The sequence below is a fragment of the Aspergillus fijiensis genome (genome assembly GCF_003184825.1).
Source record: "Aspergillus fijiensis CBS 313.89 unplaced genomic scaffold BO72scaffold_21, whole genome shotgun sequence".
Lineage (NCBI taxonomy): Eukaryota > Fungi > Ascomycota > Eurotiomycetes > Eurotiales > Aspergillaceae > Aspergillus > Aspergillus fijiensis.
In genome coordinates, this window is record NW_024468997.1 from 451 (window position 1) to 13,230 (window position 12,780).

General features: G+C 49.4%; 3 protein-coding genes across 3 annotated transcripts; 1 reads left to right on the plus strand and 2 right to left on the minus strand.

The window, feature by feature from the left end:
- Positions 1–576: 576 nt before the first annotated feature.
- BO72DRAFT_99822 (C2H2-type zinc finger protein) lies at positions 577–2,256 on the minus strand. The gene is made up of 3 exons (XM_040950879.1): positions 1,595–2,256; positions 1,021–1,508; positions 577–958 (listed from the first exon to the last, which is right to left on the minus strand). The coding sequence occupies exons 1-3, from the start codon at positions 2,065–2,067 to the stop codon at positions 840–842; spliced, it is 1,080 nt and encodes a 359-aa protein (XP_040801574.1). The 5' UTR covers positions 2,068–2,256; the 3' UTR covers positions 577–839.
- Positions 2,257–4,228: 1,972 nt separating this feature from the next.
- Positions 4,229–4,829, minus strand: BO72DRAFT_99848 (uncharacterized protein). Its single transcript, XM_040950880.1, has one exon. The coding sequence runs from the start codon at positions 4,709–4,711 to the stop codon at positions 4,406–4,408; it is 306 nt and encodes a 101-aa protein (XP_040801575.1). The 5' UTR covers positions 4,712–4,829; the 3' UTR covers positions 4,229–4,405.
- A 6,858-nt stretch (positions 4,830–11,687) lies between these two features.
- On the plus strand, positions 11,688–12,515 carry BO72DRAFT_99869 (uncharacterized protein). The gene has a single exon (XM_040950881.1). It carries the CDS (start codon positions 11,811–11,813, stop codon positions 12,282–12,284), a length of 474 nt encoding a protein of 157 aa, XP_040801576.1. The 5' UTR covers positions 11,688–11,810; the 3' UTR covers positions 12,285–12,515.
- The last annotated feature ends 265 nt before the right edge of the window (positions 12,516–12,780 follow it).

The window sequence follows — 12,780 nt, forward strand, 5'->3', positions numbered from 1 at the left end:
ACCAGATCTGAACCATGACATAGGAAAGTGAACAGAAAGAAAAAGATGCAAAACCACCTGCCATTGCCCAATCCATGCTCCGCCCAATTGCAACAAGGGTATATCAGCCAAGCACTCAGAACAGGAAGAGTGCGCCGCCTTTCTGTAAGGTAAACCCCCGTCGAAGAATTCCAGATAAAACTCATTGTCAAGTCCCAAGAATATCTCGTGATAGAGAACAGACAGCCATATAAAAAAGGGCAGGCAAAAGACAAGTGAAAGCCAAATCCGAACCGGGTCAAACAGCCCTGCTGCGTGAACATTTCCTCCCGCATTTCATATCATGCCCTGGAAACGCGAAACAAAATCAACCACTTCCCACTTGGTATCGGAGTAAGAAATCATGCCAGATGTAGAATAGAAACGACCAACTCCCCAGTCTAACAGATATGACAAAGGAAAGAAGAAAAAAAGATAATAAAGACAAAACAACCAGTGCTCTATGGTCATAACTCTGGGTATTCAAGACATCACGAACAACCCACCCAAGCCGTTGTACCATGTCCTGCTTGTCCTTGGGGATATAAGATAGAAGGGGGAAAATATAACGGAGGAAATAAACAGCAAAAGAAAATATAAACGGGGTATCAACACTCAGCCACGTCGGGCGAGTCGGAAAAGAGAAAAAATGGTGGAAGGAAATGATGCTGTTGTACAAAGGAGGAGGCCCCATCATTGCGACAGGCCGCGTCGCACAATGTGATCATCGCGCGACGTAGAGATGAAATGTTGAATTTGCCCCTCTTCGCTGTGAGAGGTTTGAGAGAGGCGTTCGACGTGGACGAGGAGGGTGATTGAATTTACTCCTCGTCGTCGCCGGATCCACCCTCCTTTTCTCCTTTGTGAACCTTCTTGTGTCGGCGCAGGTTGGAGACAACCGAGAAGTGGCGACCACAGCCTTCCACGTCACATGCAAATGCTAGATCCCATGCTGTTAGTTTCACAGAACCCCACGTTCGACATATTCGGTCTGGAACTTACGCTTTTCGCCAGTGTGACTATACATATGGGTCTGGAGCGACGACGGGCGGGTGAACCGCTTGTCACACACCTTGCACTTGTGCTTCTTCTGTGTGTTGGACGGCATCTTGGAGCTAAACTGACTCATCATCGACTGGGGTCCGGGTGGTGCGCTTCCCGTCAAAAGGTTCGAGGGGCGCGGAAGGGTCCGCGACAAATGACCGTTCTCGTAGGATTCCGAGGTGGTCGAGCTATAATCGGTAACCGAAGATTCCACAGATGCCACCGAGGCACTGTAGTAGGGGTAGTTGCTAGCGGAGGAGATCGAAGATCCCGAAGAGTGAGTGGAGGGAAAGCCATAAGAGTCGCCCGAGCCCCGCGCGCTGCGAGGACCATAGATGTTGCGAGGCGTCAAATCCTGGCTAAGCGCGACCATTCCCCGGCTGGCATCCAGAGCATCACCGAAAGTCGGGGCAGAGGCAGGATGCGATTGACTGACGCGAGCATCACTGTGAAGCAGAAAACAACTGTAAGCATATATTCGTTTCCTCTTTCCAGGCGCTCTGAGCAGCTGCGCATTGGAGGGTCATCTTACGCATGGGATATCCGTCGGTCTTGGTGCATGTGGGGAGCGTAGCTCAAAGGAGCATAGCTGGCTGGCGCATAGCTGGTCATGGGGGAAGCTGTGGTGTAAGCGGGAGCTTGCTCAAACGATGTGCGTGGGATATCGTGCGACAATCCCATCATCTCCGGTCCGGGGTAGCTTGTGGCCGTGGCAGTGGAATAGTTGCTTCCGGTAACCATGGAGGGGGCGGAAACGGGGATGCTAGAATATGACATCGACATCGCCGCGGGGCGGCTCACTTCCTCCTGCTTGACATGGTTGAGGCCAATCGGACTGGGTGCGAGAGCTGTCGCATATACGGGAGGGTTGGAGTGGGAGGTTGTTTGAGCGGCGGCCCATGGATCGGTGAATTGAGGAGGGGTGTGGTGAATGTTGTGTTGATAGACACTATCGAAGCCCATCCCGCCGTATTGGCGGTTTTGGTTTTCAATGACCATCGTCATGGAGAATAGTGGTGATCGCGCGTAGCGGACGTTGATTGTTCGAGGGAGGTAGCGTGGTTGACGTTGACGATCGAAGTATCCCTAGGAACGTAGGGACACAACAAACCAAGAGCAAGCAACTGCGCGCGTGCGATTTGGTGGAAGGAAGGAGGAGAGGGGAATCAAGAAGATCAGGTTTAGATGATCGAGGGTGAAAGATGATCAACACAAGAAGAGGTAATGTGTTGGAAGAGAAAAAGGTAGGCAGCTGGTAGGAAGGTAGGAAGGGATCCGCGCTTTAATGTATAGAATGGAAGAAAGATGCGCAGGGGAAAGCAGCTGTGTAAATAGTCGAGGAGATATTTGGTTCTGAGACAGAGGCAGAGAATAGTTATGTAGATGACTCTTTGGTCAAGGACCCGACAGATAGGAAGAAGGAAAGACAGTCTGGGGAAGGGCCCGAAGGGGATCGGCGAAGCTTATGAACAAATACAGGATCTCAGCATGAGGATGGACCGCAGGGACGAAAGGAAGCCCTGGCGTTGCCGTGTTGGTGATGGGTTTAGTGCCACTGACGACGTCCCGTCGGGGACGGTTGCAGATCGTTCCTTTGGGCCTCTTAGGCTTCGAAACGGCGCCAATGTTGAAAATGATTCAACAAAATAAAAATTAAATCAAATCAATTCAAATCAAGCAGAATAAAATCACATTTACCAACAGAGAAAAAGCAATGAATTAGTGCTAGTCTTAGTTGATTAGTGTAGTGATTCGAGTGGTTTAGTTCAATTTACTTAGTGGGTAGCAGGCACCGTAGAGGAAAAAAGTGGGAAAAGGGAAGTCTCCAAATAGGAACCAGTTCCTCGGGTGACTCTCAAGGTTTTGGATGGGTCTTCCTTATTTTTGTTTTCCCTGGTTGTTTTCTTTTTCGTTTTTCTTTTTTGGATTTTTTGAGCGGGAGAGGAGAGGAGAGAGGGGGGGGGTGGAGGTGGAGGTGGAGGAGTGCCAAAAAAGAAAAGAAAAACATCAAAAACAAAAATTAATGATTTTTGTTTTTGGTCCCTCTCGACTTTCCCTTTTTCTCTTCTTCTCATTTCCTTTTTCTGTTTTGTCTTTTTTTCTTTTTGTTATTCTTGCTTTTTCTACTTCCAATCACTTTCCATTTCTCGCCTTTCCCTCTTTCGACCAATCTTCTTTTCTCTCTTTTTCTTTTTCCCAATCTGAGATTTCCATCTTATCCTTCTTTGGTTCTTGCTTCTTTCTCCTCTCTCTGCATCGCTCCTCTTCCTCAAGCCATCTCATGACTAATAGATCTTTCTCAAATCTAACCTACTCTTTAGTTCAAATCTCTCTTTCTCTCCTTCTTCAATCTTAGTACGATGTACGTAGGTTCAAAGATTTCTATTTTTGCATTGGATGGCGGAGAGAGAGAGGAGGGAGTAAGTGGCATCTCTCGTTGGCCACTCTCGCCCCGAGTAAATCTGATACCCAGGCATCAACCCCCGGCCCGCCAAACAAATCAACGAAACACAATGCAGCAGAAAAAATCCTCATTCGAAACACGCACGTCAATTACGCTCCCCTTCCCCCGAAATTTAACACTACATACATGCATTCATTCATTAAAAGGCACTTTAAATTCATACAGCACACAAACAAAAACCAATTGCGCCCGGCGTCAGGAAGAGTACTGAGTTATGACGAAAGATCACCTCCGAAACGAAGGTAGGATCTTGAGAAATTTGTTTACCATGTAAAACGGGGCAAGAAAGCAGCAGGGGTAGCGGCAAAAGATCTGAAACTCCGGCATTCAGGAAAGGGAACCACAATCATGTGTGTCAATGCACGTATGCAAATACGGTAGAAGACGATGATGATAATGGTGATTACTACCCCTTCAAGAGGTACAGTACTTTGTAGTAAGCTTTGGCTTTTCCACGGTTCTGCAACATGTGGTTTCTTAAGATTGTAATCGGTAAAATCGCAATCGGTGTCTCTAATCTGCATAGTAGACTCGGCTAGTCTAGTTGTGAGTAATGTCTGGGTGGTAGGCAGTGAGAACTACTACCTATCTAGTATACTCCTTCCTTCGTACACGCACATGAGACAGGCAATTACAATAAATGCTCACTCATATAAAATGAGGGTTGGCGCGGGAAGGCGACTACAGCCACAAGGCAAGAGAGAGAGAAAGTCAATGACCAAAAGGGCAAAAGCAAAAAGGAGGCAAATGAAGAAGAGGGGAAATGGGTAGGGAGGGGGGAGGGGAGAAAGAAGGAAAGCAAAGCAGAGGTGGTGGAGTTTCTCTATTGTGCAGAAGTAAATGCAGAAGGGAGAAATAAAAGAGCATGGACATTTGACATCACGAAAAGAGACAAGCAAAAAGCAACAAGTAGCAAGCAAAGCAAAAGCAAAGCATTAGAGTAAAAGGGAATGGCGTGTAGTATGGAGTCTTCAATTCAGGTACCGGGTCAATTTTGTACTGTGTGTCTGGTGGTTTAGTCACCGTCCCCGTCCCCGAGAGAGGTACGTACTCTTGACTCCATAATCCATCCATCCATCCATACTTTCCTTCCCTTCTGATGTCTGTACGTACCTTAGTGAGTGACTGAGTGTTATGTGGCAGGCTGGCAAGTGCGGCAATAACGCTCCATTCACTGTGTCCCATTCAAGTCATCATCATAAGGGGCGGCGGCATTGAGCCGACAGACCTTACCCAGAGTGGTAGGTTCACTTAGGGGAGGCATTGAAGGTAAGTGGAGAGGAGGGGCGACAATTGAGAGAGGGGAGGGGGTTTGTGCCGTGTCTATACAAAGTAGTCCAATAACCAATGTCGGGAAGAGAAGACCAGCACCAAAACAGCAAAGCGTGGCACCAGGGAAGGCATGAAAAGGGTTTAGGGGCAACTGAAGCATGGATGGAATTGGGAAAAGACCAAAATCTACAGGAGGGCAGGCAACGCCAAGAGTTAAGCTTACTGTGTAGATGCACTGATGCAGCGACCAAGGTTCACCTTGAGCCCTTGGAGTGTGTGTGTTTCAAGGTAGCGGGGAAAGTGGCAGATCACAAAGATACGTCAAAGGGTACACCCGTTCCGTGGGGGAGAAAGGTCACGCTGCTGAACAATAAGATGGTTGTTTAAAAAAAAAAATGTTCCCATGCGTACTGTACCTGTGTGGACCAAGCCTTCTTCTGCTCCCCTCCCCCCACCCCCTACGTACCAACTATTCTCACGGAGTATGGCCTCTGCTGAATCTGATTGAATCATCTCCTGTCTCTTTTTTTCTTGTCGGCTCCCCCATCCAGTTCCCATGCTTTTGCCGTTTTGGAATCTGGTAATTTTGGGGAGTGGCGGCGGAATACACTACGGTGGCCGGTAATATTACAGCACGATTGAGTCGATCGGTATGAAATGGAAGCACTCCAGAAGGGGATTCGAGAAGAAGGTTCGCAGTTGCACTCTTCAAACACATCACAGCCAAAGAATGGGCAGACGGGCTTCCTCCCCTCCCCCTTAACTGTAACTGTAGAAGTTGATGGGTGTGCGCGTCCAATGGTGGCATTCCACCCACGCCATCTTGCACAGAACATGTTACGCAAGAAAGCGGCCAAGACCTCCAAAGTCTCCGAGTTGGGGCAGAGTGATTGGTCCATCTAGGGTTGAAGTGGTGAGGGTGGTGGTGGTGATGACTTGGCCCCCTCGGAGAACGCTGCTGCGGGCTGCTGCGGGCTTGTAGTATGTCAGTGATAATGGTGGTGGTGGTCCAGGAGGCGGTATGGGTGAAGGATTCCCCTCAGGGACTGAGCGGAACCAGATGCATAGTTCAATGATATATTGGTCATTTACTATGTACAGTACGACTGACTCGGGCAGCCTTGATTCGATGCATCTATCGCAAAAGCGCAGTAGTCAGATAACCCGGCCGCAGAAGGTGATTACTGATGTATGTACATTGAGTATCTCTGTATGTACAGCGATGCAATGCGCGTGCGAAATTGATTCTTGAGAGCTCGGCAGCAGACAGCCATTCACATCGCCCGGCTTCAACCGGGATCTATGAGATGAAGCTGCATTTTTCCCTCCATCCATCACTCACATCGGAAAAGGCTGGGGGGGCGGGCGGGGGATCCGCAAAGGCTGTCGTCGGTCAACGGTTGACGATGACGGTAATGTGCCGCCATCCATGAACTAGGTAAGCATGCAAGCGAGTCTAATACGTTTCCGTGGTTATCGAGGGCCATGACTAAAAAAATCACCAGATGACCGCACTGTGTATGATGGTGGTGATGATGGTGACGATGGTGTTGTTGTTACAGTAGAAATGAATGAGGCCCCCAATGCAGAATGACGACATGGCTTGAGGATGAAATCGGGAATTCATCCATTTTCCGCATTCTGCAGAGATGGCGCTCGCGTGCATTTCATTTGAGTACGGAGTAACTTTGCGATCCTTGCCTCCTCTTCCTCCCAATCCTCTTTCTCCTCCCGCAGCGAAGGGCCAATGTGGGTGGGTATCTCAATGCGCGGGCGGTGATGATGGAGTCGGAGGCTCCTTCGGAATGAAGCTGTTGTCAGCGTCATACAAATGGAAAGCTCAGGCCTTACGCGATGGCTAGTGGCCAACAAGGCCCCGCCTTGAAGATGGATAATGACGAGCACGGGAACATCGAGCATCAACCGCCGTCATCAACATCATCCTGGGGGTGCAGCATCGCATCGGCAGGGTCTCTTCGAGCAATCAAGCCGATATTAAAAAGCAATCATGCGATCGAATTACCAATCGCAGAGACACAAGGATGCGGTTTCAGCCGGTCGATGTCGGTAAATTGAGGTAGTATCAGTGTAATTTGGCCTAATGAGATGACATTAAATATGAGACCACTGAAGTATGAACAAGCCCTGGTAAATAGCTAATTTGCTACACAGTATGTGACTATGTGTGTGTGTGCTTCAAGGGTAGTAGTTAGTGGTAGACAGCAGCGACGGCAGGCGCAAACCATGTTGCGATTCAGATCGCAGCCACGTTAGCGGGATGATTTCCATGGTCTGACCCGCCAGTCCCTCGGTTCAAGGCTTGTCTGATGACATGAGACTGACTGGCATTGGAACTGGATCTTTCCATCTCTATCTTCGAGTTATTGCCTAGTAATTCATGTTTGTTGTGTCTGAATCCATATGAAACTATTTTGATTTCTGCTTTTGCTTCTCTAGGATAAAGCACAGTTCAAGTGGCAGATAAGTTGTTACATATTAGGTGACTGTCGAGATGGGGCAGATATTGACATAGCGTTGTTTTGTTTTTCTATAATCAGGATTCCTGCTTTTCCACAACTCTGATTGTGGATGTGGACACTAATCTGAATCGAACTATTCAGAGATCTTGAAATTGCATTGTCCTAAATGGTCGCACTATTGGACCGGATCCCCTCCACACCGACGTCAGAGCACGGAAGATACCAACCCGTCTCCCTAACGCTACTAGCGGCACGGAATCGGGGAACTTCAATTTAGCAACCAGGCCCAGTGACGAGGTTCGAACACATCACACGCAATAATAAAATAGGTTTCTCCAGTCTGTTTACGCAGTGTCCCACCGGTGTAGTGGAAAGGGACAATAAGGAAACAACTAACTAGCATGGACTAACTTGTTACTGAGTAGGAAACAAATCTCTTCCCCTCTCTCCCCCACCACCACTATTCAATATTAGCGATGGGGGGCAAAGCGGGATAGAGAGGCGAAATATGTGAGCACGGAGTTGGAATTGTCCTTGCACCCCAACCCAATTACGTGCATAGGATGGAGAGATACCCGAGTTGAACAAAGGGTCAATGACCTCAACATCCGAGTTTCGCACCTAATTTGATGACGCTGCAATCGTTACCTCGTGGAAAGAAGGAGACCTTTGATCTGTTCCCTGGGATCTGGTGTCAACAGACCAATTGATTGACAAGCTCTTTGTCTGGGGTATTGTCGATTAACTTCCAGCTCTCTTCTCTTGCCATATGGCCTCGGATGAATCTGTATAGAGTCGATCACACAGGTACCGGTACCGGTACCGGAGATGGGCACATGGGCAAGTTCCCGAGAGCATATTCAACCCAACCTCCATCCATCCACCACCACCACCACCTCACAGTCCACCCCGTCGACAATCCCAGCATCCACCATCTAAACCCACAAGGCTAGGGAGATGTCAAAGTGGATGCTCGGGTGCAGGATTGACGGACGCCCACTTTCTGCAACCGCTCGGCTGGGGCGTTTTTTTTTTTTATTTGTTCGCCCACTTTTTTGACCTGGGTGGTCGGTGGCTGCTTTAGCTGCACATGGAGCATCAAGAAGAAACTTAAAAAGGAAAAAACAAAGTTGGGACGATCACAAGGAGGATCAATATGATAGGTACAGCTCGCTATGGCTCGGGACTAGCGTCGTTGTTTTAAGTTTGACTGAACCCTACTGATGGGATGGGCTGGTCGGCAAAGGTGATTTGACCAGGAAAAAGAGAAAAGGACAATGGACTAACAGGGACTGAGCGACAGGGGAATCATTTCCATCTCACACGGCTGTAGAGTGACCACATGCAGCGGTGCAAGATCCATCCACACATTCCTTGCCTTTTCTTCCCCCCCCCCCCCAACCTCAAATCGCGCGCACGGGAGAATAGGTGAAGGTTCCACTGCAGTCCGACTATCAGATATGCAGAAAGAGGGGGCACGCACCCATGAACGGGTGGCTAAGGGCTTTGCCTGGAGAGCATGATAACGTTTGTCTGGTTCAAACTCGTGATTAGAGTTGAGAAAAGGGACTTGAGGGATATTTTCTCCTGTCCGCAATTTCCAAGCAAGCGGTTCTTCGTTGGACGAAGTTGATGGGTTGGGATACAGAGTCCACGAAGAAGAAGCAAATTGGACGGGTAGAAGACCGAACCCTCCCAGAAATGAATTGAGACTTGGCAACCTTCTTGAACCCCACTCGAGAGGAAAAACTGGGACCATGGAAGGGTGAAAGTCTCGACATACCGGATAGAGCAGGTGCATAGTCAAGGAGCCACTGATGTGGGCGCATGGAGACAGCGGCGACGGAACGTGGGTCGGGGAGGAGGAAGGAAAATTCCCCACCCGGCTTTTGGTACGAAGCACGAGGGCCGGCCATGCGATTGCCAAAGATTTCAGACCACTTTGCTCGAGTTCTGGACCATGGATCCCCAACTAGTGGCTCTTGGAGGAGCGAAAGAGCAAGATCAATGGAAACATCCTCCAGAACTACCTCACGAGACTCAGTGAACTGCTCGTACCCTTGCCGAGACACGAAGCAGGGACTAACCTTGTTCCGAGAGCCATCACCACAGGCTCGGGTCCTTTGAGACTCCATGCTCCAAAGAGACGCGAATCAATAGTCTAAGTCGCTACTACGGGGAACTAACTATGCCAAGCTTGGCTGACAGCATGAAGCTAAGCTGCCCCTCTTTCTCAGCTCTTGAGGGATTGCACGAAGAACTTGGGCCTTCCGCTTTGTACATAGACCAGAAGTACGAAGACAATTCTGGGGACATGGATTCTCATTTCCGAGCGTCGCAAGCAAGAGAGAGCGAAAGGGTCAAGCCATCCTTGGTCCACCAAGACATGCCGTCCTGTACAGCACGGAATTAGCGCATGTTTGGAATCAGCTCACAGCCTCGAAGGCATTGCGTATACCTCTTGGGATGCTCCTTTTCATTGGTATACAATTGCACGCAGCAGGTGGGCTGCAGTTTCCAATATAAATGGTGGCAAACTGTAGCTCGCACCTGAGAATCCGCCTCTGGAGTCCGCGCGACGCATCATCAGTGAGGCTGTTGTGTGCTTATTCCGTCCCTCCTCGGTAAAGCTGCCTTGGTAGATGAGCGTCACAGACGAGGGGCCCATTCTGATACAGTTAGGAGAAGCATCGCTTCTCCGATTCGTAGATCCTTTTAGGTCTCGGGATTGTTTCAGCCCTGGCTGACAAGAGTGTGCGCCATCCATTGACATGATGCCACTGTCCCTCCCCGTTTGTTGTATTTCATCTATATGACTAGCCAATAGAATGCATCATCACACACTACATATCTCTGTCCTGACTATCATTTCCAGGCCAATAAGGGTTGAGCTTCAAGCTCATCAACTCCGTCCTCGGCATGCACAAACAAACAGGGCCCGGGTTAGCAGGTAGGCTTGGATCCTTTCGATCCTGAGGCACCAAACAAGCATTTAATTCTCAACGCCTACTGCCAAATGTTCTTGTTGAGGCGAAGCTAATGCTCCTAGTACAATATTGAGGGGTTTGAGATACACGATGAACTACCAACTCATAATTCAATCTGTCTTAACTTCAGCCCTCGGACTTTGGGCATCTAAGATTCTCTGCTAGAGGTAGGGCAGGGTGGGATGTATCGAGGGCCCCCCTACGAAAGCGCGGAATTGCAATGCTGGGTTGCCCAGAACAGGAGAGCCGAAATCGCAGCAGGCATGCGGGATGGATGAGGAGGTCCAAGCGGGTACGCATTATTGCGTAGGTAGGAGTCAACCCGCCCCCGACAATTCGAGGGAAGGTTGGTTACCCTGAGTTGTGTGTCAATGCTTGGGCCGGAGGAATGAAAAGAGGATTGCAGTGTGATGTAAAATTGTACTCCGGACTCCAGTTAGTCGTGATGAATCTCGGCTGGAAAGTGATAGTACAGCACCCTACTGTGCACTATCTATTCGATGGATTGAGAATCGGTGGCTGTATACCAACCTAACTCATGCTGATTTGTCTTTTGACCGCCGGATCCGCTTTTTTCCAGCGCGGACCCCGTGCTTCCTCGAGTCCTTCTTTGCGCCCGCCTGCCAGCTTCACCGCTTTTCTTCCTGCCTGTCTTCCCTCCTTCATCGACTCGATCTTCTTTTCCCCTCCTTTACCTGCTTGCTGCCCGGGGGAGGAAAGAATGGAACAGACCGGGGAAATAAACCCGACTCTGTAGATAAACAAGTTCCATCACAGAAACACCGTCCTACTGCCATGTCATCCCTCCATCCTCCCCCAAATCTTCATCACCACAGGCTGGCAGTCTTCCTGACTAAACGCTTTAGGAACGCTCCCATTGCAGGGATTGGACCTAAGCCTATCTTGGCAGCTCGTAGATTACCGGAATAGGTAGAGCTGGGGGTGTGGAGTTAGGATGTGGGTGGATTTCTCACACACACCATCTCCCGGGAAGCCCCTCCAGGGCCATCCATTTTTCTTTTTCTTTTTTGTGCCAATTTAAAGTGTTAGCTTTGACACGGCACATCATCTCCCCAAAAACGCGTAACCTGGGCTCCATAAACGGTCACCCAATCATCAAGCCACATACCCACTTTCAGTTTAAGCTGAGTCCTGACTGCTGTGCCCCTCTCCCTCAAGGAGGAGTCAAGAATCTGATTTCACCCTCCCCCCCCCCCCATTGCGGGGAGCCCCAATCGAGTAACCCGGTGGGGAAAACCCTATCCTCTTCTGGGTTAGGATGCCAAAGGTTTGCCAGTGTGCTTGCTCACTGAAATAACTCAGTTTAAGTGGTTGGCTTTTTGAGGTGGTTTGTTCGTCACTCTACTCTACCGGTACTTTAAGAACGGGAGAGATGTAGGGAGTGGATCTGCGGGCCACCCGCTCTGCCTTCCTTATTTGCAGGTCAGCTCTACATAGTAGATACCGACTGACTTTCCCTTCTGCTCCCGACTCCCAAACTATGAGGACACAGCCTCTTGAGGGCACCTACTAATCTATTGATGCATGATTGATGTTGGTGGCGCGGCTCAATACACCATCTACTTGCATTGTGGCTTTTTTTTGTATGCATGCTTGCTTGCTCACGCTATGGACTACTCCGTCCTTTCGTACTCTCAGTGGTGGATTGCCCAGTGCTTGCCTGCTTTTTCGCTGAGTTGCCTAGATACAAGCCTGAAGTATAACCAAGATACTACACTGCATAACAGGCTCAGATATCCTCAGGCATTTTCCTCGCGGAAGCACCGGGATCGGATACCCTTACAACTTCTGAGTTCTTCTCCACCAGACACTACGAACACCCTAACTGCACTGGCAGTAGAAGCGAAATTACAGCATGCACAGCACACTTACAAGTCCCTACTAAGTTCATCTTGGCTTCTAATTTTAACAGCGGAAGCCATATTCCACGCGGGAGAGAAGGGCAGGGAGCTCATGAACTCGCCCCACCCCTTTCAACAGATTCACAGTTCACAGTAGCCGCAACAAGTATATCTGCTGTCCTGTCCAAGGGGGAGCGAAGGGGATGGAGTGGGTGGCCCATGTGTAAACCGAAGCGAGCTGGCGGCCAGCGTCTTGGCAAATTGGGATATGGCACATGGCCGGCTGGCTGGAACAAGACCCTGTGGAGCAGACGGTAAATCTATAGAAACCGCTGAGTGATGGTGATGTGGTGGTGTGCTGCTGTAATTGTGAGGCTAGGTATGCCACTATGATACTCGAGTGCATCTGACTATTGCTATTAACTAGGTACACTACATACTTATAGTTGATTATAGTGTTGGCAGTATCGATAAGCCCTAGCGATCAGAGACAAGCGATCGAAGATCACTCTCACAGGCACACACACACACATCACACATACGGTAGTAGTGCATGGAGTAACTAAGATCTGCAGTACCTGAACTGCCCTAGTGAAGCTGACATTCCCCCCCCCCCATCCCCCAATGATCTGGAACCTCAACCCCCCCCCCCG